This window comes from Lathamus discolor, chromosome 1 (assembly GCF_037157495.1).
Source record: "Lathamus discolor isolate bLatDis1 chromosome 1, bLatDis1.hap1, whole genome shotgun sequence".
NCBI lineage: Eukaryota > Metazoa > Chordata > Aves > Psittaciformes > Psittacidae > Lathamus > Lathamus discolor.
This window is the reverse complement of record NC_088884.1, coordinates 37,152,123-37,179,889: the sequence shown is the minus strand read 5'-3', so window position 1 is coordinate 37,179,889 and position 27,767 is coordinate 37,152,123. Positions and strand designations below refer to the sequence as shown.

Below are 27,767 nucleotides of genomic sequence, written 5' to 3'. Positions count from 1 at the left end.
CTGTAGAAAACCAAAATATTAATTTGCCTCTACACATTATATTCCCTTCTTCAGGAAGCTCTTCCGGAGTGTTGGGTTAGCCATTGAGATATCTTTTCTCCTTTCCCTTTGGACCTGTTAAACCTGTTGTATCTGACTATGACTGCTGAAATAACCGAGTTGGTAGAAAGGTGGATGCTCCCTGGGGTTGCACAGACTTAACTTAGAGAGCAGGGAACCAGCACAGGCTGGAATACTGTAGTGTGGTGCAGCATACGGATGTTTAATCAACCCATGGTGAGAATGAAACTAGGCAGCGAGCCCAGTTTCTTTGTGAACTCTTTGGTCAGAGACAGGCAAGGCAAATATGCTCACCGGGAGTCAAGGTCATGATCAAGTCTTCTTGTTTCCTCCCTGGGAACTGGAAATGGTCCCACCTCGCACAAGACATCATTACAGTAGGATGCCTGCCCTTGAATGGTTAAGTGCTGAGGCTTGTCTGAGATATTTCCCTCTTCTGGGGAATGTGTTAGGCACTAAATGATGCATGAGCCCTGTTGGGAGGAAGTGTTACCTTCCATATGAAACTGTACACAGACTATTTATTTTTCACTGATGATTTTATTCCGGTAGGCAGGTGTGGTTCCAGGCTAACTTGACATGCTAAGCAGGCCCCAAAGCAAAGCAGTAATTTGTGTTTCTCTAAACAAATACATCCTCTAATTACTGTTTTAAAGGTGATCTCACATACAAAGAAGCAATAGCAAATAATTGGATAGGGTGGGACACATGTCAAACTGGCACTGGAGTGAAAAAATGTCTTGAAGTTGTAATAACTTGTCTTTACACTTGGCATGCTGCTTTGCCTGCCGCAAATTCAGTAAGATCTTGTGGGTGATACTTCCTAGGTGAAATTGTTGTCTTAGGGATCAAGTGTCTGTTCAAATTGCAAAAAAAGATACTTTTCCTCTGCTTTACGTTTTTGCTTTTATTATTTGCATTTCCCCATGTATATTTTAACAGGTGAGCACTTGTAATGCCAGCTGGGGACTGAGCAGGGCTCTCCCGTGGTAAAGACAGAAGATGCTGTGGCCTAAGTTCGAAGAGCGCCTCTCTACCCGAAGGGTTCTAATAGGCTCTTAACAACTACACACAGAGTACAGAGAAGGATCCATAACACACAGCCATCAAAGAGCTGTGTCTTGAGGAATGTGAAATCAAGACAAGCCATATCTCTTAGTAATTAAAATTGCAGTCAACTTTGATTACGAAGCCCAACTTTTGATCCTCTCTTCTCCCCCAGTCATGGCTTGCAAAATTTAATTGCTGTTAAAGATGACATGTTTATTTTCAAATAGGCTGCTTTGATTTCTGCAGAGTGGAAAGGAAATTAATCCAACTCAGTTTTAGTGACAGACCACCAGACAAGTTAGCATTTGCTGAGCACTTGTGCGTGTCCTGCTGAAGTTGCCGTCCCCTACCTTTACTGTGCCACCAGGAGTAAAGGCTGGTGCGAGTTATGGGCCCTGAGCAACGTCATTTTCTGCTCTCCTCCATGAGGTGTAATAATGACAACAGCTTCAATTTGAGCTTACTTTGTTATTCTGTGTGTTGACTAACAGAGTTAGAAGATCTCCCATACAGCATGTGGGAGATTTAATTACTCTATATTATTTATTGTCTGTAAGAATTCCCCAAATATCCTTTATGCTTTCACTTTTTCAAAAATCTGAAATGATTAAATTAAAAATCAGTTAGATTATTAAATTAAATCGTCTTCCAGTTATCTAGGTTAAGGTTATTTTCCTCTTATTTGTCTGAATGTTTTCTGTCACTTCTGTTTTGCATTTTGCGTACTATAAAACCCTCTTCTTCACACTCTGAGAGGAAAACAACATGCCTGGAAAAAAAACAGTGTTAGAAAACATCCCAGCATTCAAGACCTCTGCAGTCTGTATCAATAACAGAGAATAAAGATTTAATCAAAAGTCCCTGTCATCTGACAACAAAACGCATGCAGTATTACCAATGACTGCAGCCACAGCTTGCCATGGCAGTGTGTCCAGGAAAGGCCCACATTTACCAGCACTTGAGAGAACAACCCAAACAGATATTCAGCAAAAAGCACAGGAATATGAAGAACAGAGAAAGGGAACTAAGGCTCTTTCAGCTGTTCTGCGCTGTATGGATCAGTGCAGTTCACTGCCAGAAACCTGTTTAAACTTCAGAAAACAAGCACGTGTTAAACAATTTCCTTCCATAAGAATTCAGTCAAAGGCTTCTTTGTTCCGACTCTTCTGAGATGGTTATTAATTCTTCATCCAAAAATATGTTAGATTTGTCAGAGTGAGCTGTAGCATGCTTCAGCTAGCAATAGCTTGAGTTTGCACAGTAAAACGTTGCGGCCTCTCTACTGGGAATAAACGGTGACTTGAACAGATGCACGTTTCCTTTTCTAAGTGGAATTGCTTGTGATGCAGCATGAATTGTGTGCAGGCTGAGAGATGTAGTCATTGTTTGCATGAATATCATGCACAGCTGAGTTTACATATTTGATACGATCCCGTCTGACTCCAAGGAGATAAATGAAATTAAGTTCTCAGAAGGGAAGTAATAAACAATGGCAAAGATAAGGCACTATGGGAGAAAATGTCCTCGAATACACGGGGGTTGGAGGGGCTCTTCGTGGAGAACACAGGTTTTCTTAGCTCTCAGTAGATTAACAAAGCTAAGACTTCTCAAAATGAAAACCAAAGGATCTGACAATCCTGGCTTTGGGAACAGAAGGGGCAGGTTGGTTGAGGAATGGTGTTGTCAAAAAATCTCCGTGAGAGGAAGATGCTTGGAGGGAGGTTTTTAAGTTAGGCTAGGGTCAGGCTCTAGCCTTTTCTCTTGCTTGCCACAGACTTTTTGGGAAATAGTGAGGGTGTTTCCTGCAGTCAGTAGCCACAGAAAAAAAGGCAGAAGTAGAGGGGCCATCTGTGTGAAGGTGCCAGGAAAGTAAGGAGACGTCTCATTAGAGTTTTGGGGCAAGAGGGATGATCCAACAGCCTTCAACCCAGAGAGAGGTGGGAGTAGGGAAAGGAGTGCTTGGCAAAGTGCACTGGCTGTTGACGTGAATTTATTTCCTCTAGAACTGAGCAAATTCCCAGCCCCGAATCTGCCTTTATACTGACTGAGACAACAGATTTTTTATTACTTCACCTGACCTTTAGTTAAACAAATAATAAATGCTACCACAAGGAAATGCTGGCTCACCTTCCTTCGAAATTATCTAATGGCAGAAGTTGTTTGTTTGGAGAATCAGGCACTAAATCTCTTTGTAGTTACGTTAGGTTTACGTTTGTTTAATTATTTTTTTACTTCAATAAGGTTGTTTCTGAATTAAAAACTAGCTGGATGTAATCAGCTATTAGCATGAGCAGCTTGCAAACTGGGCCAGTAGGATGCTGAAGGCTTTTTATATGGATCAGCCGGAGCATCTGGAACCTCATGATTATGAGAAGCAATGGCATATTTTATGTACAAATGCCTGAAAGTAACTGTTGTACGATCTTGTCGGGTTCACATGAACCATGGATCCTTAAAGAGATGATATTGCTTGGTTTTCCTTTGGATGAAGATAGATAGCATCGTGATTTGCACTATGCATAGGAGGGATCCTTTTTATCAGTGTATTAAATCATAACAAATCCTTACAAGTTATTTAAGCTATGTCTTAGTCTTAAAAAATGAATTAATACTGTGTAACAGTCCCCATTTCCAGGGCAGTCACCTGGAAACTGTGGATCTCTGCTTTAGAAATCCATGAGCATTTGACTAAAAGAAATCAGGCTGTGGGTGAGACTTCTCAAGATAGTTGGGAGCAGATGGTCATGCTGAGGGACATGGAAGTAGGCACTTCTGCATCAATTCTGGACCATATTCTGAAGCTTAATAGAGAACACGGCCTCTTGATTTCAGCTGCTGGCCTCATTCCCTGCTGTGGATGGATGCTTCACCCACACCACCACTCAGCCTGTTTGTAAAATGTTGAGGAGTAAATCCTGTTTGAAATGGAGGATTAATGTAGTCAAGGGGCTGCAGTCAGCAGCGAGGGTGTACAGACATCTGTCCTCTTGTTTTATACTGCAAACCACCACTGTGATGTCTGAGTAACAGCTAGACTAGGAATTGCCAGGTCTCTGGGAAACTTAATGGAGGTGTTAATCACCTTGCTTTTGGGGCTGTAAAATGCAGTTCATACACATACCTGCTCGATGTTTGGTAGCTAGTTCTAGTTTCGTATGTGTGAAAGTTCTCGGGGTTTCTGTGAGGGAGAAAGAAGTTTTGAAAGGAGCTGTGCTCGCTGTGTGAAGTCAGCATGTCCTCAGGTTGCTCTGCTTAAGCCCTGTTCCCAGCTGGCGTATCCTTCTCAATGGGTGCTGAGAGAGGTCTCAGTTAATTTCCAGGCCTGCAGTCCTCTCCTTTGGTGAATATTTCCATTTTCAAGGGCCATTTCTACTTTAATAAACTGAAAGTTAAGTTCCTTTGAACTGTTAGACATCTGTACTCTTCCTCCCAAGAGGAGTGTTCCTCTGGCAAAAAAAAGAGATGGAAGTTGTTTATCTGCAGAGCTCTTTGGCCAAGTCCCACCTTCAAACTGTAGCATTGTTATCTGGAAGGAAAAGGAAACCCTGAGAGCCAGGGTAGGATGCAGATTGCCTTAATGTGGTCCAAAACCTGCGGAAATGATCCATGGAGAGAGCTGGGAGCCTGAGAGCAGCCCTCCAGAAAGTCAAAATGTTGGATGGAGATTTGCCTAGAAATAGGCAAAGGCAGTGCCCGAGCTCCTCTCCCTCCCCAGAGCTCAGAGACCTACCTCTAAGCAGCACATTAGCTGCCTCTGTTCATCCTGGAGCCAACCCTACAACCCTTTCTGGAGGTGGGCATCCAGCTGAAAGGGTCTTATTGCTTGTGGGTGTGTGCTCTCTTCCTGGTGGGGACACATGGGCAGGTGATGAGACACAAGTCCTATCTCCTTGGTGGCTTTGCTGCCTGAACCTCCTGGGTTTAGGTGTTTTCACCCCATCCTAATGAAAGTGGCACTGGAGTGCAGGATTCAGGAGTCAGAAGGAGATCAGGCCATAGTATGATCACCTCGTTGGGTCTTGGAGCAAGGAGATCTTTGTTCTGCTCTGCTTCATGGCTATGTTCTCTGACTTACAGAGATTGGATTTCCAGCAGAAAGATTCCTAATAACTGAAAGCTGTTCAAATGTGATGCAAAAAGAGTTTGCACCATTGCAGGGGAACCTGTTGGATGAGAGACAGATGAAGGCATTTGAGAGAGCACAAGAAATCAGGAAGAATGTTATAATCAGCATGGTTTGGGTTAGAAGGGACCTTTAACATCATCTAGTCCAACCCCCTGCTGTGGACAGGTACATACAAGACTGGCCAATACATCCTGTCACCTTTAGGAAAGGCTTTCAGGAGCCTAGAAGGGTTGTGTGGAGGGCTTTGGTGTTGGTGACTGCAAAGATAAGGAGCAGCTCCAAAATGTGCGGGCATCCAGAGTGTGTGCAACAGGCAAGATAAAGGTACTTGTTTGAAAATCTGGTTTTCTTGATTAGCATCACCACCTTCTTAGAGGTGAGAAATGAGTGTTCAGTATGATAGGTAAGATGGGGATAGACTAAGTCCTTAAAGATGGAGATTAATGTATTATATTTCAGGGAATAGATAGTGCAAGAGCCAATGGATAGTGCATGGCTGTGCACAGTTGAAAACATGGACTAGTAAATGTGCTTTGCTTCAGTATGAGTGAATGAAAAAGGCCAGAGAGGACGAGATTGCAGTTACTGAAACACGCATGTTTAGGACTGTTCCCTTCCCTTTGTCTTATTCCTGATTGTTCCCCTGAGCAGGGTCTTACAGGCACCACAAATGAAAATGCAAGCCTTTGGAAACTGTGTGTGACCTACTGTCATTACACAGCATGGCTGGCACAAATAGCAACCGCAGAGATGACTTGTATATGCAAGACAGCCTGCCATGGAGGAGAAAAGAGCTTTCCATCTTCAGGGGCGCTTCTGACAAAGAGTAAACGGATGGGAGGAGGCAGCTGAAGCCAGGGAGAAAATAAGATGTAAAAACAAAACCAAAAATACAAATAAACCAGGAGACGCTGAGTAACAATTAGACTAATGCGAGTTTAATTTTAAGTGTTTTAACTATTCATGCTGAGTGATTAAGTGCTGTGAGATTTGATGACTCTGATTATCTTCTCAGGAGTGTATTTATACCTGTCAAAAGCAAATTGATGTGTTAGTAACACAGCCTCACCTTCCCCACCTGTATCTGTTACGGAGTTTGCGAAGCATTATTCAACAGTGTGTTAATCAAAATGATTAACAGTGAATTTGGTCTGCATTAAGCACATGCATGACTAACGCAATACTAAGTGCTCAGCAGATTTTGTACATGGGATTATGACTGTGTGACTTTACTGGTATTACAAACCTGTCTACCCCTTGGGGATTCTGCTTCTCCCTTACATTGTACGTTATGGTGTCATCAGAACAAGCTCAGATGAGCCACGCCAGTGTGGTGTGGACCAACTCAGGTGCGAATGAGGACACAAAGTTTGCTTATTCTATCATCTACTATTAGATATCTACAATTGTATGTCCTTGGAGTAAGAACTGCCATTCTTCTGCCCATTCCAACTCACTGGTTGTCATTTCAGAAAGATACATAAGGTGACAAAAAGACATTCCTCAGTGTCTGGTGTCTCTGGAGGTTTCTGTCTGGTTTCTTGGCAGTAAGTTTATGCCTCTCAATGTGCCTGTTAGTTGGCATGAAGTCACACATCGAAGCCCAACATATTTTGGAAATGTGGATTCATGGGTTTTTTTTTCTCCCTAAATATTTCCAAAGTATTTTTCGTAACATTTGCTGATAGCTTGTGCCAGCCTGATGCCTAAGCATGTCTGGCTGCCTTTGAAATGCTCATAGCTTCTTAAACAAATTCCATTGGCTTTGCAAGCTTTCATTTTTGGTCCTAGCTCAAAGGTGGATTTTTTAAAAGTGTGAGAACAGTGTTTCCAGTCCCACTTCAGAGCTCTGTGCGTGGGGAGAAATGTACTTTTTTCCTTATGCTTGGTTTGAAGGTCATAATTTCATGATGAAAAGTGTGAAGTTAGGAGGTTAATGGAAACTCAGAGCAGAAGCATTAACTCAGCAGGTAGCTTCCTCTCTCTTATGGTTCTATTGAGAATACACAAATGTCCTCCTGGCTGGAGGAAGCAATTATTTGCATCGAATATGTTGTTATTTTAAAATCCCACCAGAGCACAGAGTAACATGGTAATGCAGTAATATACAAGTTGAAGTGTAACTAGGTGGATATAGCAATAAAACAGGGCAAAAAGAGTAGGACAGGATGCCTGTGAAGATGCAATTTAGAGTTAAACCTCAAGGGGCATTGCGCAGTAGAGTATGAAATGTGAGAAGACACATAATTGACATGGACCTGTACAATTCTAGGTTCTAAGCTTAAGCACAAATTAGGAATTGTATAGGAACATCTGTGCCTGTATCTGTGTTGCATTTGGAATGGAGATGTTCTGTATATTTTATTCCAAACCCAGCTCTTGAGAGATCACCAGATCACAGATGATAAGACCCATGAGAATGTGTACATTCATCTGGAAATGAACTCCTAACCTCTTAAGTTTGTGATGCCAATCGCATCACCAAATACTTTCCCAGCAGTTTTTACTTGCGCTCAGCATCTATGAAGCGCTAATACACTTGCAGTTTGTGACAAGACACTGAATTCATTGATGCCACATAAAGCCGAGATAAAAAAGAGGTAGGTTTGATGTGTGTTTCATGCTGTGTCATAAATTAATGCATTGCTCCAGTTGAGCAAACAGTAGGCAGGAGTGAATGCTATGAAATCACACCCCTGGCTTTGTAGCTCCTTTTTGCTTGTGGGAGAAGCCAAGCATTGAGTAGCCTCAAAGGCTGAGCTGGAGAACACCTTCTTCCCAAATACATGCTCCACCCAGCTCAAAATCATTGCATCCTTTGTGAAGCAAGATTTATTGTATTAGGGGTCCTCTAGCATCATTCTGACAGGCTCTGTTGGCAGATTGTGCTTTAAAGAAGATATAGCTTAAATGTATGAAATTAAATGTATTAAATTCAGTATTATTTGTGGTGAGCAACACAGCTTTTAGCACAGCAGAGGAGAGGGCGATGTTACCAGAATGCCCTGTGTCCATTAGCACTAAAGGCTGCATTTAGTACCATTTATTTTAGATTTCATCTAATAGCTACCTTTCATTCTAAATACCTTGAATTAATTAGATGTATTGCTTAGGAAAAAATGAGTCACTGTGTGTGACTTGTATGTGTGACTTGGCTGCATAAAATATTAGAAATCTATAGCACTGTAGTTTATAAGTCAGTTGGTTAGAAAACATTCTCTTAGATGCCATGAAACAGCCCACTTTTTCATAGTGATTTCTTCTTAGCTGAGTGAATGCAACCAAGGAATTGACAAAGATAAATTTGCTATCATTGTCCTTTGAAATACATTTAGGAATTCTTGTTTTCGTGCATTTTCATACCTGTTTCTGCTTCATCACGACATGCAAAAAGTCAGTGAGCAGTGGTAAAACCTAGAATGATGGAAAAATAGCCCGTATGTTGTTGTTATACTGCTCTTTTGCCCTCCTGTTCCTACAGTTAGATGTACATTTATTTTACATCAAGGATTTACTGTCTTTTAACATTAATTACTGCTTATGACATTAATACTCTGCTCGTTACTGTCTGAAATATTGGCATTGTCTCTGCCAATGCTCTGGAGGAAGACAGGGCAACAGTGACATATTTAAAAACCACAAATTCCATCTGCAGTGGTTATTAGGGGTTTAAAACTATGGAAATATTCCAGTCTTCCAGCCCTTTAGTGCTTATATCACCTTAGAAATAATTTAGAGTTGTATTTTAAAGATACTTAGCTATCTGTAGATACCTGGGAGGATGTTTGAAAGTGCTTTGATGCTTAGTTTCTGTAGGAAGTTACTTGCATCCTAAGGTACCTAATAATCTTTAGAAGTCTGGTCCTTGACTACTAAGTGGGTGTTTTTAGAAGTTATACTTCCATGACATGGGAAAAGAGGGAACTGCAATTTAAAGTACTATACTGGGCAAGTGGCTACAAGTGTAGACCTGGCTTCTGGTTTAAACTCCTCAATTACCTCCTCAAAGGTACTCTGGGGACATTTGTGAATCCAGGTTTCTCTCTCCTAAAAATAGAAACCTATAGATAGGGTCCCTGTGCTCCACAGTAACACAAGTAGCAGGAATAAATGAACTACAACACTATTTAATTAGACCCCCTTCATCATATCCTTTGTAAAACTGGGGAGATTAAGTTTCTCAAACTTATTCTCACCTGGTTAAAAACCAATTAGCTGTTATACACAAGCCAGATGTGTGCTTATTAGCAAGAATTTCTGCTAATTATCTTGTTCTGGTTAAGTGACTTTTCCACCTCTTTGTGTGTCAAGTTTAGGTCTACTTTGGACTCTACAGCCGTGCTGCCAGATTTGAACCCAGCCAAGTGAGACACCCAGTGGTTCTCCCTCATTAAAGATTTCAGGATTTGGCCCAGCTGCATTATGCCATGATTAATTCTGCCCGTTGCTGGGAGTTTTCTCACTCTTCCTGAAGACCACATGCAAATCAAGCCTGATAGCAGTGGAAGTAGAAGGTGCATTTTTGCCTCCAGTATCTGGGAAGATTGAAAATAAAGCAAGCTTGAACATCAGTAGCCTTCCCTTAAGCTGTAAAGTGGCAGGTTCAGTTATGGAGGACTGAAGCCCTATTTCCCTCTGTCATTACCAGCTGTGCAGAAAAATGGCTCCAGGACATTCAACAGTCCTGCTGCTTTCACGCAGGTGTCGGGAGAAGTGAATCTGCCTTTGAGTTTGGCTTTCTGTACTCTGTGGCTGAGGACAGTAACTCATAATGAACAGAGAGTGGTATGGTTGTCCTCCGAGATCAATCCCCGGCTGTGCAGAGCTTTCCACTTACTCTTTCATGGTATAGGGTGTACATGACTCACACGAGGGCTATTGACACTTCCCACAGGCAACTGGGGGAGCAGTCTTCTGTGTAGGAGTGTCCTAATACAGTGATGATGAAACGTGGAAACCTGCCTAGCCTCTTCCTTACCCGTCTGTCTTTCTCAATAAATAAAATAGATTGGCTTCCCAGTAGCTTGGTGGGAAGGAGGGGGTTTTCTGGCAGGTTGCTGATGATGAGTTTGTCATGCGGCTTGTCCCTGCAGACTGAGTGTTTGAGTCAGACTGCTGCCGAGATGCCAGGCAAGGATTGCACAGGAGCTCTGAGAGAGCTGTGCTCCAGCATCCTGATCTGTGGGGCTTCACTTCTCCCTGGGCATGTGGCCCTGGGCCAGCCAGCTGGGCAGGGTGCAGGCAAGCACAGTGGTCCTAATGACACAAGCACATGGAGAATTGATCAAGACTCAAACCCACATGTGCTCAGAGAAGCAAAGTGATTATTATCACTATTATCAATAAACTTATGACTAGAAAGATGTGGACCTGCTTGAGCAAGTCCAGAGGAGGACCGTGAAGATGAACAGAGAGCTGGAGCACCTCTCTTGTGAGGACAGGCTGGGTGCCCTGGTGTTCCTCAGACTAGAGAAGAGAAGGCTCCACGGAGATCTTACAGCAGCTCTAGTGCTGAAAGGGGCCTAAAGAAAATCTGGAGGGGGACTTCTTACAATGGCATGTAGTGACAGGACAAGAGGAAATGGCTTCAAGATAGAAGAAGGCAGATTTAGATTAGACATTAGGCAGAAGTTCTTCCCTGTGAGGGTGCTGAGGCGCTGGCACAGGGTACCCAGAGAAGCTGTGGCTGCCCCATCCCTGGCAGTGTTCAAGGCCAGGTTGGACACAGGGGCTTGGAGCAATCTATTGGAAGGTGTCCCTGCCCATGGCAGGGGTTGGAGCTGGAGGAGCTTTAAGGTCCCTTCCAACCAGTCTGGGATTCTGTGATTCCATGACTCCATCAAGGCTTGTGGTTTTCTAGGCTGCCCAGCAGCAATATGTAGTAGCCTGATCTGCAGAGCTGTCCATGCTCATCAACTTCATCAGGGGGGCAAAAGGGATATCCTTTTATGCTCAGGAGTCATTTGTAGTTTGTTGCCCTTTTGCTTTTCTGTTTCTCTCGTGGAGAAAATGCAGTTTTGAAGGATACACCTCTTTGGATATGACTGTAGAGCATAGCCCTGCTTTGTGCTTTGGTTGTGTTGCTGCTCTCTGAGTACGTAAGCAGCCTCCACCTTTATACTGCTTCTTCTCCTTATCGTCAGCATGGGTCCTCCTCACTCATATGCACTAGCCTTTTAGGGTAACCCAGTAACTGAAGATTCTGTACAAGCCACAGCAGGGAGTAGCAGCTCTGTCACATCTCCTGGGTGATAGTTACATTAATTTCCCATATTTCCATGAAATACCTAGTTTTGTTACATCTGTCAATCCCGTGCTTGTCCAAATAGGCAGTTATCCATGTTTTTGTGTAACTTACTTACACAGGTGCATGACTGGTCTAGCATTCACCATTCATTAGTATGTATTCAAACCAATGAAGGAGATAATAGTAGACAGCAACATCCCTGTGCCTATGTCAAATGGGTGTTTCACAGATGGCAGAGCTTTCTTTTGAAAAGTGTAGTATCTGCTGCCAGGTTTCAGATATAACTGAATGTATGTGTACATACTGCACTGATCTGAGAACTAGGAGGCTGCTAGAAGAGTATTATTATTCAGCTCTTCATTCACTGTAAACTAATAAGAGCTTCTTATTTTGTGAGGCAAGGTACAGGGATAGTTGCTTTGTTTGCAGCCAGATCATGCTTCCAAGAGTGCCAGTCTTCATCTTTAGGACTGTGTTTTCAAAGAGACCCTCCTTTTTCTGTTCATGGGTCATTGCATGAAACACCTTCAGAGCAACCCACCTCAGCCCAGGAGCTGCTCACCACTTTTAACTGCATGTAGCTCCTCACGTCTCCCAGGCCAGGGAGTGGGAATCAGCTATAATTACTGGCTGCGCATGTAAATCCACACTCCTCCACACTGGGAAGACAGGGCTGCTGCCAGCAACTGAAAATGGTTCAGTGCTTTTGGCTGAAATAAATCCTTGCAGCCACTGCTTTTATCTTTTTCACCTTTAATGATTAATTCATCATTAATCTTTGTTTTGATGTGTTGCAAATTAAACAGTCTGGAGGGTTTTGCTCAAGCTTTGCAAGCCTTTTTGAATGCTGCCAGTTGGGATCCACCATTTGGAAATGGTTGTTCTGATGGCTTGGTCTGCTTTTGGTGGAAATCAGGGATATTCCTGAAATTGATGTTGGCACTGACACATGGATATTCCTGTTGCCTTAAATGGGCTGCAGGTCCCACTGTAGGAATCCAGGCGTTTCAGAAGGTTATTTCATCCTAATCTTCCCACTGGAGCTGTGAGTTATTGTAATAGAAGACCCGGAACTTGAACTTCTTTTTTCTTGAAAGGCTGCTGAGTAGCATTCACATGAAGATGCTGGAGACAAGTGAACATAAGGTCAGCACCTAACTCTGGGTGTGCAGTCTAGGAATCTCTCATTTGTATTCTCAAAGTGCCTGTATTAATTTGCTATGTTTGTGTGGTGCCCAGGGAAAAACCAGGCATCTCTGCTGGAGATGGTCAGCCTTTGTCTGAGTTCTGTTGTGATCCAGGTAGAAGGCAGAAGAGGGCATAACCTCAGCCTGTGTCCTGGGGAAGCAATAAGACTGTAGACTCACTTGTTGCATGCTTGATGAACCCAGCAGCATGCTTGGCACAACATCTAAAGTCAGCTGTTGTTTCAGAGACAGTCAGGATGCTGCCTCCAGCATCCTTTTTGCACCATGTCTGATGGCTAGAAAGTAACTCCAGGAGAAAATTACATGTGCTCTGGGCTTGAGGAGGTTAGGTTCATACTTTTCTTTCCCCTTCCCAATAGGGAACTCAGCTATCTTTTAACATGAGCAAACAGTCCCCCCTTCTTCAAGCTGCACTGCTGTGCAGTGTGGTGCAGAAGGCATGCCACTACATGGGGTACAAATGCCCCTGGCAGTGAAGGAGCCAGACCAGTCTCTGTTCACAGGATATGGAGAAATTAGAGATGAAGAGAAGGATTACACTGCTAGGGAGTATAAAATGAGGTAGGGCATGGATCAGAAGTTGTGAGGTGTGTGTGGGTAGGTTTTGTCACAGCCAGTTAGTGTTTCAGCTGCTTAACTACACAGCTCAGGTTTCCAGCTGTGAAATGTCTCCTATTTGATATTAGCACTGTGAAATCTCATGAGGATATTTTATAAACATGGTATGTATATGCTGGCATTCATGAGGGAATACATGCAGTGCTGGGGAAGAGAGACCATTGAAACTGTTGGGAAGATTTCTAGGTATTCACCCTTGATTAATGGGAGATCACAGGGGTGATAGATAGGATATGAAAGATGAAATGGAGAGAGGTCAAGTTGTATACAGATGAGAAAAGGTCTCCTGACAATTTCACACCTCCCCATCCTTTCTTCTTCATGTGGTGGGTTATACCACCATGTAAGCCACAGAGGAGGAAGCTGCATTGATAGCATCCTGCTAGGACACTGGCTCAGAAGAGGTCCCATTCTGGCTCATTTCTTTGCATATAGAAAATTCCATGCCAAATTGAAGTGTTAAATCCTGAAATAACTGAACTGGCAAAAATTGTTATTTTAAAAACAACTTAATCTCTCTCCTGAATTTTGGCTGCCTCAGCTTCCTTCGAATGCCCTGCTCTGAGCTGCTTGCTGCTTGCTACTAGTGCTGGGGCTTTTTATCGCAGTCTCAACTTCAGTCACAGCTGAGGGACTGTGTATGAAGTGATTCATCCCTCCACATTTACCTTTGTGTCCCATCCTCTAAGGCATCTTGGGTCTTTCTCTTGTAACTGGTTTTCAAAGCAGACAGGACTGTATGATGATTTTTTCCTACCCACTCCAGTTAACCTGGCAGGAGCACAGAGATCTTAAAATATATTAGTAAAGACACTAATTTCCTTCAAGTGTTGTGAGCCGTCTGACCTCAAAGTTCAACTCCTTCGCCTCCCAGCCACAGAGATTTAGCTAATCTGACCAGACAATCAATATATGGGCACTGAACCATCTGGCTTTCAACTGGAATTAGGTCTCCCTTGCCCAGTCATTAGATCAAACAAGGCGAGATGGGCCATGTGGGTGGGCATAAAAGGTATCGTGGTGGTAGGAGATCAGAGGAGGTCAAAAATGCCGTCTGGTTGGGAGACACAGCACTGTTTCTGTCTTTCTGCTCATAAGTACGAGTTCTTTTTCATTTGTAGTGCAAGGCAATATTCACTACCGAATCCAGTAAACCTCCTCCAGCTCCTTGCAATAAGCAAATTAAGGTTGTAACTTCAAAAACAAACCCCAGCAATCTAAATGCAGCAGGAGAGAAAAAGCAGATGTTTTGGCTTTGCAAGCTCTGTAGAGCCACCTGCGCTAGGAGCAACTGACATCTGCCTGGTTTTGTTCACATCTCTGCTCTGTGTCTAGTTGACGTTTCATTAACTCACATTATTTGCATGTGTGTTTGTGAGTGAGAGAGAGGGAGACTGCTTCTTTAAGGTGCTTTATACAAAGCCCTTTCTGCAGCCACAGAAGCTGTCACCACTGCAGTACCTTGTACTTGTTGGCTGCAGGGGAGAGGAAAATTCTGTGGGATATGAAATAGTAGAAATTAATCTTGCTGCTGTTAAACCTTCCACTTTTCACCTAAAGCTGCCCCCAAAAGTATCCATTTCAAGGGAGGTTGGTTGACTTGGTGATGTGAATCTGATCGCCTTTTATTTACCATCGGCTGCCAAACCCCTGGATGAAACTAATCCAAAGGTACAATCTCTGTGTTGGTGCGAGCATTGTAAAAGGTATGATTTTCCAACCTGGAACTTCATTTTTATGTGCAAAAGAAAAGAAAATCAACCAGCATACTTTTGCTTCCCTCTGCAAAATTTACTGCAAGCAGCCCTAACCTATGCAGCTGCTTCCTTCTTGTGAACTGCCTGGAGCCACTTCTTGTGGCTTCTTGGAGTCACCATACAGTGCTGTCAGTAGACTATTTGCTGACTATGCAATGGCCAGTGGCATAAAAGACAGTCCTGTTGAATGGCCTGAAATCATCAAGGAGAGAAAAAGGTTTCAATCTGAGATATAAAATCCCACAAGAAAATTGTGCCATGTTTGTGAGGGAAAGGTCTTCCATAAAGTCACCTTTCACAAGATACAAGAGAGTTTATGGATGAGAAAGACCTGATAAATATCAGGTCCTAAATACCCCATAAATAACATGAGCTGGCTTCAGTGTGAGCTCGCAGCCCAGAAAGCCAACTGTATCCTGGGCTGCATCAAAAGGAGCGTGACCAGCAGGTCGAAGGAGGTGATCCTGCCCCTCTACTCTGCTCTTGTGAGACCTCACCTGGAGTATTGTGTGCAGTTCTGGTGTCCTCAACATAAAAAGGACATGGAACTGCTGGAACAAGTCCAGAGGAGGGCCACGAGGATGATCAGGGGACTGGAACACCTCCCGTATGAAGACAGGCTGAGGAAGTTGGGGCTGTTCAGCCTGGAGAAGAGAAGGCTGCGTGGAGACCTCATAGCAGCCTTCCAGTACCTGAAGGGGGGCTATAAGGATGCTGGGAGTGGACTATTCATCAGGGATTGTAGTGACAGGACAAGGGGTAACGGGTTAAAACTTGGATGGGGGTAGTTTAGATTGGATATAAGGAAGAAGTTCTTTACTGTGAGGGTGGTGAGGCACTGGAATGGGTTGCCCAGGGAAGTTGTGAATGCTCCATCCCTGGCAGTGTTCAAGGCCAGGTTGGACAGAGCCTTGTGTGGGATGGTTTAGTGTGAGGTGTCCCTGCCCATGGGAACTAGATGATCTTAAGGTCCTTTCCAACCCAAACCATTCCATGATTCTATAATATCAACTGCACAAAAAGGACAGGAGCTTACATTTCTTGTTTTCACACTAGAAAGTCCACGTGGGAGGGGAACCTTGATGCTGGGAGAAGTGTCATGCTGAACTCTGCTCATGCAAATGTTAGTGAAGCTATATAAGGAATATCCATCTGTAAAATACCTGTTCTGGAGGATGCCCATGGCAGGGGGATTGGAACTGGATGATCTTAATGTCCTTTCCAACCCTAACTATTCTATGATTCTGTGACTCTATGTTTGAGGGCTGTGAGATAAGAAAGAGGGTAGAGTTAGAGATATGGTACCTCATGTCATACATGTCCAGTTGATTTTTCAAAGGTCCACATTACAAGAGACCTTGCATCAAGGTAAGGCAATGCAATTCTGATCGGCAGCATCAGCATTTGAAGGTTTTTCCAGACAAGGAGATGTGGGAAGAGCTCTGCTGCAGTCAGACAGCCATTTCCAGGACAGCCATCAATTTCCTTCCCTATACCAACCCTTGCCATCTTACTTACCCTGTTCCCCTCTTAGCAGACTTGTCACATTTTCCCCTTGGAGCAGGCCAAAAGTTCCCATGTGTTCTCACATCATTATGAGCCATTCTGAGGAGTTTTTGATAGTTTTTGTTCATGTGGAAAGCAATCTGATGTGATCACTCCGTGTGTGAGACTATCCTAATATGTGTTGAAATTACTGACTCATTTCAACTAAGACAGCTGAGCAGAGACAGGTTTCTAGTGCCCTCCAGAGCAGGAACTGCGAGTTAAAACAATTCCCTTGGCCAACTGGTGAATTCATCAAGCCTAGTAACCCTCATGCTGCTGGCAAAACTCTCTGCAGGGTATGTGTGGAAATAATGGAACATTTATTCGCAAAGACATTTGGTTTCTCAAAGCCACAAATCCTTACAGACTCAGGCTTTGTTAGTTCTGGCTCTCACAAAATTATTTGTGTTTTCTTGTGGCATTTTATCTGTGACACATGCTGTTCATGGAGGTGCAGCATTAAATGTCATGTCTTGTGAATGTAACACTTTGGCTCGGAAAGAGTTGTTAAAGAGGGAACCTGCCCTACTTAAATACCTCTCGTGTTTGCCCAAGGTTTTTGTATAGTACTCTTCTAACTGATTCTAGTTTTCAGCGTTAAATATGATAGATGTTAAAATAAGTGATTCAGTCGTAGTTTATAGCATGCCTTTGCAGCTGGGGTACTTAACATGCTCTCCTGGCAGCTCAGCAGCCAAAGCAATAGCAAAATCTCATCCTCAGCTTTTATCTTTGCAGAATGCTACCCCTCTAATTAACGGTCCATGGCAATATGCAACGAGTTTACTTTCAGCTCTTGGCCTTTGGGATGGTCAGGAGCCAACAGAGATGTACAGGGAGTTCAGTCATTAAAAGATTTAGTTTCCCTTACTGTATGTGAACTTGAATCCTTTGCTTTGTAAAAGCAGTCTGAAGCCAAAGCCCATGGAATATATTGATTCTATTTATTTATTTATCTATCTATCTCTGTAATTTTATGAATATTGAAGTGATTTTTGCCCATTAGGGCTAGTTCTGGACCTATGGAGCTTGTGCTCTTCTGGTGGCAGTGAGTAGGATGTGTCAGCTCTGTGAAGGCCAGTGGTGAGGGTGGATTTAGCATCACTGGAGAGCCACGCCATGTACTCATCACTACTCCAGCACCACAGCACACCCAGTTTGACATGATGGAAACTGTCATGCAGGGCAAGTGCCACTCCTGGTCAAGTTGGGTCTTGTTTCAGAGATGAGTTTCAGCTTCTTCAGAAGCAAACATTTCTGTTTCAGCAGCACTGAATGCTGTAACAGTGAGGTTAAAATGACAATTCTCTTATCAACGGTCTTGTGCAGCAACAGTACAGCAAGCAAAGGGGACCAGTCTGTGCTTGGCTCTGAAGCAGATCAAATGCTGTCCCATCAGCCCTTGTTTGCACAGCTGCCATGCTTGGGAAAGTCACTTCAAATCAGTTGCCCAGTTCAGTTTGCTCCTTTAATTCTTGGCTAGAAGTGCTCGTATGTTAAAATATTGCTCAGGTGCAACATCGCCTCTGTTCATTTGTGTTGTTGACACCTTTGTAACAGGTCATGGGCAGAATGATAGACCTGGAAGGCTGAAGGGAAGACTTGGTAATTTTGCATGGTTGCATCAAACTTTGTGGCTTGTTTCTGCCTGCCTAAAACCAGTGCTGCTCTGAAAATAGTGAATCCATCCTTTCTTTTCATGGTTTCTTCCCAAGATTACTCACTCTTCATAATTTTTTGTGTATTTAAATTTCCCTGATTCTCACTTCTAGATTTATTTTCCTCTTCTTTGTCTCCTGGATTACAGCATCTCATGGGCCTGATAGGGTGAAGAGTCCTGAGCGAATTGGTTGAAGTATCAGCCTTTATTTGTGTATTTATTTCTAGACATCTTCTTTCTGTCAAATGGCCTCAGAATGTTCCTGAAAGCAAACAAAGCAGCAGTGGTTGGAGGTGGCACCATGTCACAGATGGGGGGATTTGTGGGGACACATCGGTGTATGGGAGATGTGAGCAGCCCCTGGGGTTTGCCAGGAAGGAGGGAGAACATCAGGGAAAACAGCAAACATGAGGAAGGGGTGATTAAAAGAGTGGTCAGGTAGATTTCCTTAGTTGAATGTTTCCTTGTTCATAACAATTTGCGTAACTTGATTTAATTTGCTTTAACCAAGCCCACGTTTTGATAATACTCTGGGGTTAGGGGATCTGGTTTCTTGGCCCCTTCTGTTCCCCCCTCTCATGTTATTACAGATGGACATCTAGCTTTTCTGCATGCTGCTTCCTCTGTTGTGAAATGAGAGCAGCACCTTCTAAAAACGTAAACCCCAGCAGGTCTTGAGGAGATCAGATAGTCCAGTGAGTATTTCTGCTAAGCAAGATCGCCATTGAGGCTGAGTGGAGGCATTTGGAGGCTTAGCAGGACGAATCCTCTGAACCTTTGAGATTCACTCGATGCTTCTAGAGGGGGATAAAAGTGGACTTAATTAAGCCAATCCCAAATCCCCCCTGATCCATGACCATTTCCTCAACTCTCAATGTACCCGAGCATCTGTGCAAGCCAGAAGTGTCTGTCTGACTGTACCAGCCTGCTTGGCACTGCCAATCTGCCTGCAGGAGAGAGGGGCAAACTTGTCACGTTCCCCCCTTGGCCTTTGTGGTATTGATAAAAGCTGTGACAATACCGCACGTGATTTCCTGAACCCTGGGGTGTTATTGGAATGAACAGCATTCAGCCTTAAAGGGTCAGTTACTGTGTGCTAGGACTGTAGGTGAGTGCACGACCATGCTCTGAAGTGAAGAAAGGAGCACACGCATTTGGCAGCGGAGCGGCTGCTGCTGGCTGCAGTGACCTCTGCTGGGAAGCCAGCCCATGGCTGCTCTGGTCCAACTTCAGCAACACAACCCACACCTTGATCTAAACCACAGGCTTCTCCCCAACTGATTGCCATTATTTTTAGTTTTATTTTGAATTCCATTTTCCTTTAAATAGCTTGTCATTTGATAGTCCATCTCAGTAGAGAAATGCTATGCGGGACACTGTGGGTGTACGATGGGCACTTCACCATGAGCGCTGTGTAACTCCATGATTAAGGCCTTGCTGGTCCGGGGGGGGCTAAGAGAAAGTGGATAAAAATGCCTCCTTCCCATTTCAGCAAGCCCCTCGAGTGCAGCAGCCACCAGCAATTGGGGTGGCTGGTGTGCGCAGGTATCATCTCCCAAAGGGACACATCGTCTTCCAAATATCCTCATCCCTATGGGGGATTGTTCCCTTTGTGCTTTAGGGATGATTCCTCTTCTTCTGCTGCCTTCTTTCAGATTACACTTAATATTGGTTGTCTCCCTGCAGCCCACATGCTCATGTCCTGCATCTCTCTGGTTTCAAATCAGATTGGCTCAACACAGAGGACCCCACAGTGGTAGGACTAAACCTTTTCTCCCCCCTTCACTTTAAAAGTGAGCGAGTTTACTGCCCTTCAGAGAACACAGTGGCGCAGCGCCCATTTGGTTTGCAAATCAGGAAGGGGTGAGGGTCTTGTGGCAACCCTCAGCACGCAGCATTGCATGTCTGATGAGCTCTTTTCTGGCCTCTGCCCCCCTGGCTGCTTGTCTTTGTGGGTAACACCCCCAGTAGCTATGTGTGTGACAGTTAGGTGTTGCTGGCAGCTGTTTCAGAGTGTGTTAGGTTGGTTTGGAGAACCTCTGAGGTTCTCAGAGGTAGAAATGCAAAGCATTAATATGTGCATGGTAAAAACTGCACCGCAGGCTAAGTTGGAGGCTTTAAACAGATAACACTGTGGCAGATTATTTGTATTAAAATTGCCTTGATCGTGGTAGGAGGTGCACAAATGAATGTGCATAAAGGAAAATGGATAAATACATACAATTTTTCATTAAAAGTGACTAATGGATTGAAATGTGATTTGCAGTGTCCATTCAACTAACTTAAGCAAGGCAAAACTGCCCTTGTCCTAACTGTAACCCTTAAGGGATCAGGCACTAAATCTGCACAACAAAATGAATGTTTTTAAGCATGTGCTGTGTAAAGCCAAGTGGGAAATGTATTGGTTTCCTGTTGTCAATAATAAGAACTTAATTTATGATGCAGTCTACCTGGAAATTTTGCTAAAATATCATGGGATTTTCCTGGTATTTATGTAGAGTGAGGAGTCTACTCAAGTATTTGTTGCTTTGACATCCTGTATTTGAGATCAGTTAGTGTTGATGTTAAATTTCCTGTGTGTGAAGGTCCTTATATGAATGCAGCTTTTGATGGCTGATTATGGGTGTTAATTCAGGTCAGTCATAAGCTTTCCAGTGAATTCAGAGGAAATTGGATTAGTCTGCATTCTTACAGGAAAGATCCTGCCAGGCACAGGGGATCTTCTGCTCTTAGCATCACATAGACTTGAGGGCACTTGGAACAATTAAGGTTGAGGTCATGACACATGATTAAGAATCTTAATTAAGCTACTCAAACCTTGAAACATGTAGTTTTGCATTTGCTGACAATGCACTTTTACTTTCTTTCTGAACATGTCCATCTGTTGTTTAATGAGTGGTCTCTGCTTAGCACTTCCCAGCTTTCTCTCACTCTTCAAATGATTGTCTGCCATTGGTGTAATTAACATTCTGCCCCTGGAGTTGTACTGGTCATCTCTTTAGGGTTTACGTAAGTTAAGTGTATCCACTGAAAATTATTTGCAAGCATCTAAGGAGCAAACCCAGAGAGGCATTGCTCTAGTAGTCAATTAGATGTATGCTTGTAGAGATGATCTTTCTCTTCAGAGCTAGCATTTTGACAAGAGGCTTGGTGGGAATGACCAGGGGGAACGGTGGTGGTGTAGAAAAACCATGAAGATGCTTGGAGCCATTGCAAAGAAAGTGCATGGTGTTTAATAATGCTGCAGATTCCCTTGCTGCTCAAGGGAAATTCAGGCATCCAGACCAACAGTGACATTGGAGCAGGGTGAATTTGGTGAGGAGTGTGGGGCTGTTGTATGGCTGCTGCTTCCCTGTGCCAGCTTCTGCATGGGGCCAAATCTCTGCCTTCTCCCTAACAGCCTGCACCCTGACCCCGTCACTCCCTTGCACCCTCTTTTGCTGCTGAGATTTCAACCTCCAACCACCATCTTCATTCATGTGACAGAGGATCTGTAAACCTTTAATGCCCCAGATATTTAAGCCTTAAACATTTTGGCTTCAGAGAAGATTGAAGGAATTTTCTGTGTGTAATAACAGCATTCTGGACTGTGTAGCACTGTTTACTCTGGTCAAAATCATATTTTATGATGTTGGATAAAACACTGACAAGTAGTGTCTAGCTAAAAATATCTTTATGTTTTACAGCCACTTAACAAAATAAAAATCATTATTTCACCTTACCTTATCTTGTGTTTTTTTCAGGATCAAGCATGAAAATATAGTTGCCTTGGAAGACATCTATGAAAGTCCAAACCACTTATATCTGGTCATGCAATTGTAAGTACTGAGCCTAATGAAGTTGTTGTGTCAAAATCGCCAACTATTCTTGTTCTGGTTTTGTTCTTTAACCCAAAAGGTGGAATACATGAGAGGTATTCGTGTGCACCTGTCTGAATAATCCCTGGTAAGTGGTTAGAAATGAATCTCCAGGTGTGATGGGCTGTTGTTGTGAAATTGAGAATTAATGTTTTTTTGTGAATAGTCTCACCCAAATCAGATCAGAGTGAAAAATCAAAGGGATCAGAACTGGCTATGTACATATGGAGTTGCTAGTTCTCTGACTCAACAGATACTGCTCTGTGCTGAGCAAGAGGTGACCCAAGATGCCACTATGTGCATGGGTACATGGGTGCTGGATTTGCAAGAAAGCATCATTCTTGTCTCATTGTTATACCATTGTTCTTGACATGTCTCTCTCACCAGAGTCCATCTTCTCCCCTGTTTTCCCCCTCTGAACCTGAGAAGACCAGGTTCCTGGCTGACCTGGTCTCATCTAGCTGGCAGGGAGTGGGGATAGGCAAATACTCATAGTGCTTTCCCCCCACCCCCCCTTGTGAAATAAGATTTCCAACTCTAGTTTCTCTCTTTTTCAGTTATGAGGTCACCTCAAACAAGAGCAGAGTAGACAGACAAGGCAGAGGGATAAATCACAGCTGGGAAGAGCCAGATGTGCCGTAAGGAAGCTGGGAGCATCTGAGAGAGGCAGCTCTGAGGTTAAATACTCCACGTGAAGACCTTGGGAGACTATGCCAGTCTGTTGTTAGTAGTACCCAGGCATGGAGATGTCATCAGAAGCTGTTCTGCTGGCTGTGTTGGAAGAATAGTGTCCTGGTTTTGTAGGCCTACATTTCAGTCCAGAGTGCTGTAAAAGGATTTGCACAGGAATATCACTGTGGTACAAGTTCCATCAAACCAGCTGGGTTGTAGGAAGTACCAATTCCACAATCAGTTGATTAACAAATCCTTCTTTTTGTTTAATCTCGTTAGAAAAAAAAAAATCATTATTATTCACACATATTAAGTTGTTTAATGTAGTGTAACCCCCACTTTTCTAAATTTCTTACATCCACATCAATGGCTTATCTGAAATGGAGGTCTGTAGTCATAGGAGACACTGAATATATATTAATATGAATTTCTACATGCTCACAATCCAGCACTCACCAGGGAATTACCCTTTCTGCTCTAGCTGTATTTATAAACCCAGTGAACTGATTTTCCAAGGGCCAAGCATTTAGCTATTCCCAAGGGACAGAGCTTCACTGATGCCCACTGGGATGAGATGCCTGGCTGAAGTCAACAGCCAGGAACCCATCCTCAGTGTTCAGGGTGGCAGCTCTGAGCACTCCCAAGCTCTGACAAAGAGCTGTGCCTCGTGTTATGATGTAGACCAAGACATCCTATGTACAGCTGCATTGAACTGAGTCAGCCAGGGAGCAGGATCAATGTTTTTTTATTACTCATAGTAAGAAAAAGCAGGAAGAAACCTCAAAATCCTTGTTTTAGTCTAAAATGGACACAGGCTTGAGTGCAGTCAAGTGATAGCACTGTAACAAACTCCCACTCACACAGAGAGCCTGGGTGATGAACCTCATGTGTGTGCATGCGCCTCATCAGCCTCAGCTATTAGCTGAAGCTTATTTCATTAAAGTCATTTGATGTTGTACCAAGCTGTTGCTGTTACCCATCCTTGATGCTGCAAATCAGACAAGGCCATGTTGTTCTGTGCTCTGCATGGAGTATTTCAGGGAGCAACCTTTCTGGGCTTTCTTGGAAAAGGGTTGTGTTATCCCAAGGTGGAAAGGACAAATTGACCAAGTACTCACCTCATCGATGTGGATGTTGCATTAAGGATGGTGCATCCTCTGCACTGCCTTTGAATTTTCATCAGTAGTTAGGATTGGGATCGGGATCGATTGGCATCAACAGTTGGGTGGCAACTCTGTGAAGTCCAGAAGACTCAAAGCCAGTTCTGCATTCCTCCTTTCCTGGTTTCCGTCTAGGAGGAGGCATGCATGGATAATCTCTTGTTTCCAAGGTAACACTAACTTGTTGATACAATAGCTGTGAACCATTGCACAGCATGTGGTATCTATTTGCTTACATCTCTGCCCTATTTATTATTAGATTCTGCATGAGGGTTTTAGCTTCTCATTTTTGTGTATTTCTCCTAAACAAGACAGCAGTTTCCTACATTTTAAACTGGGGTTTGATATGAAGTGGAAGGGGTTCTGATCAAGCAGCTTTCAGGAAGCAGCATTTAGCTTGGGGGGGGGGGATAAAATTAGGGCCACTAATCCTCTCCTAGGGACGCTAATCCTAGATCAGTATCATGGGCACAACGAATCTCAAACGCATATGCCTTTCTCCCTGGCTCATTGCCTGCTAAGTGGGCACTAACTAATGTTTCCCAATGGGGATTTATTTTGTTGCATGGATGGCATTTTCATTACCAGCCTTTAGAACACTCCTTGTGGAAAATCCACATTACAGCCCCTCAGCTTCTTGAAAGGAGAAGGCTTTTGGGGGTAGACCAAGCCTCCCTGTTTGTGTTTGCCATCTGGTACATGCTTGTTAGCAGGCCAACCTAAAGGATAAATATTGCACCTTGTTTATTCCGTCAAAAATATGGACAAGCACAGGTACCAGTGTCTGTGCTGGAGCTGGTAGGAAAGGAGGTGAAGAGGCAGCTGTCCGTGTCTGCTTGACAGTTAATTTATTGCTGACAGTCCCTCTGGGAGCTTTTTCAGGGATATGTAGCGGTTGGTGAATCTGTCCTGTGTTCCCTTGCCACGTTCATGGGGAAATCAGAACTCCGGTTTTGGTTTCATCACCTTGTTGTCACATACATGGTATACACGCCACCATAAAAGTGTTCAAACTCGGACAAACCTCCCACTGCAAGGTAGACCAGAACTCCATTTCAGAGATGCCCAGATTTGACAACTCATAATTTCATGTGCTATCTCAAATCATTAACCTGTTCCTTAGAAATGACTGGGCCATTTTTTCTTTATTTTCCCAAAATACAGGATGTTGAAACCCAGTGCCTCTTAAGTTTGGCAAGGTTATGGACGACTCCATGTGGTTTTTTGCTCCAAGCAGTATTGCTCAGCTTTGGTATGAGGTGGCATTAATGGTGCAGCTACAAATCAGAATACAGATGTAGGATAATCTTTGCCTGTCCTATGATGATTCTGCTAAAATTTTACGGGCAATATAGTAAAGTACTGTGGAACATTTAGATTTTGTCATATTTCTATTAGGATGATGTGCTTTCGAACCAAGAAAACACCTATTCCTTTCCAAGCTTGGATTTCCTATATTCCTGTGTTAAGTCCTACACAGGCAACAAAGACAAACTGAATATTCTGAAAGTTTTATTCTTTGTGGATGCTGGGTGGAATTTGCACAAGAATATTGTAGAAGACGGCGGAAATAAAGTGCTTTCAGAAACAGATGTTTTGTTGAACTATGTCTTGGTATGATAGTAAGCTTTGTTGTTGATGAGCAGTTACAGGATTTTTGGTGGCTATTGGTAAGAATTCCCTGCCTGTATATTCTAAGCTATCTTCCTTGCTTCATGACGTCACTATAGGGAAATATCCTGATAACTTCTTGTGACTAGTATTGTCAGATATTAATATTTCATTGGCATAATCGGCCTCCTTGGGTATTGATGATTCATTTTCTGCCTGCTGGAAAATGATGCATAAAATTGGATTTACATAAACACATAGAATCATAGAATTGTTTAGGTTGGAAAAAGATCTCTAAGATCCTCAAGCTCAACAGTTAACCCAGCACTGCCAACACCACCACTAAACTGTGTCCCCAGACACCACATCTATACATCTTGTAAATACCTCCAGGGATGGTGACTCCACCACTTCCCTGAGCAGCCTGTTCAGTGCTTGACAACCCTTGTGGTGAAGACACAATATCCAACCTAAACCTCCCCTGGCACAACTTGAGGCTATTTACTCTTGTCCCATCCCTTGTTACTTGGGAGAAGAGACCGACCCCCTCCTGGCTCCATCCTCCTCTCAGGCAGCTGTAGGGAGCAATCAGGTCCCCCCCGAGCCTTCTCTTCTCCAGACTGACCCCCCCAGGTCCCTCAGCCGTTCCCCATCACACTTGTGCTCCAGGCCCTGCACCAGCTCCGTTGCCCTTCTCTGGCCCTGCTCCAGCACCTCAATGTCTCTCTTGCAGTGAGGGGCCCAGAGCTGAACACAGGATTCGAGGTGCGGCCTCACCAGTGCCCAGTGCAGGGGGATGATCACTGCCTTAGTCCTGCTGGCTATGCCATTGCTGATACAGGTCAGGATACTGTTGGCCTTCTTGGCTGCCTGGGCACAAACTACTTACATTCAGCCAATTCTTGACCAACATTCCCTAGTCCTTTTCCGCTGAGCACCTTTCCAGCCACTCTTCTCCAAGCCTGTAGCATTGCATGAGTTGTTGTGGCCCAATTTAAGGATCTGGCACTTTGCCTTGTTGAACCTCATACCATTGGCCACAGCCCATCTATCCAGCCTGTGCAGATCCCTCTGCAGAACCTTCCTACCTTCCAGCAGGTCAATGCTCCCACCCAGCTTGGTGTCATCTGCAAACTTTACTGAGGGTGCACTCGATCCCCTTATCCAGATAATTGATAAAGATGTTAAACAGAACTGGCCCCAGTACTGAGCTCTGAGGAACACCACTTGTGACCAAGTGGATTTAACTCCATTCACCACCACTCTTTGGGCTCAGCCATCCAGCCAGTTTTTTACCCAGGAAGCACCACACACCATGACCAGCCAGCTTCTCCAGGAGAATGCTGTGAGAAACAGTGTCAAAGGTAGACAACATCCACAGCCTTTTGCTCATCCACTAAGCAGGTCACCTTGTCATAGAAGATGACCAGGTTAGTCAAGCAGGACCTGCCTTTCATCAACCCATGCTAACTGGAGCTGATCACCTGGTTGTCCTGTACATACTGTTTGATGGCACCTGAGGTGATCTGTTCCATCTCCTTCCCTGGCACTATGGACAGGCCTGTAGTCTTTTCTGTATGAATGTTACAGGACCATTTGCAAATGCTCCTTCTAAATGTGCTGTCTGGGCAGGCCAGAGTAGATTTCCAAAGCTCAACACTGACTTCATCCTTATTGTTCTCCTGCATTGAAGCATGAAGCAGCAAAGTTTGCTTCCTGCAGATTTGTGTGTACCCTGTGCTAGTGAAAGCTGCAAGAACTGGGGCTGTTGCCTCTCTGAAAGGATATGGGGCCACAAAATCAGTGAAGACATTAATTCCCTTGTTCTCTTTTATTTATCCATAGTTGCTTAAAATATGTAGGAACTTAATATTTTTGCTGTCTCTACACTTCTGTCAAAGTTGGTTGAAGTTCACTCAGTGGGTCAGAAATTACTAAGGGCTGGCAAACTGGGATGGAGAGCCATTGTCTCACTGCCTTTGGAAGACAAGCTAACAACAGGTCTAAAATGCACCTCCAAAACTTATGGAACTCATCTGCCTATCTCAGGGCAGGATATGCTGCCTGTGCCTTAGCAGATGTTTTACTAACCTGTTGTTAAGAACCTCTAGTCACACCCTCTCCAGGGAATTGACACCATTGCTTAACGTCCTTATGGATACGGAGCATTTCCTAATAGCTAAATCTTCCAGG

The 27,767-nt window shown here is 43.7% G+C and overlaps 1 protein-coding gene across 3 annotated transcripts in view; it reads left to right on the top strand.

Annotated features, from left to right (window-relative positions):
• CAMK1D (calcium/calmodulin dependent protein kinase ID) overlaps nucleotides 1-27,767 on the top strand; it is a 225,785-nt gene that overhangs the window by 108,826 nt on the left and 89,192 nt on the right. For all 3 annotated transcript variants that reach the window (XM_065667976.1, XM_065667967.1, XM_065667957.1), the window contains exon 3: nucleotides 22,018-22,092. In XM_065667976.1, coding sequence (XP_065524048.1) covers nucleotides 22,018-22,092 — 75 coding nt within the window. The remainder of the gene's footprint in view (nucleotides 1-22,017; nucleotides 22,093-27,767) is intronic.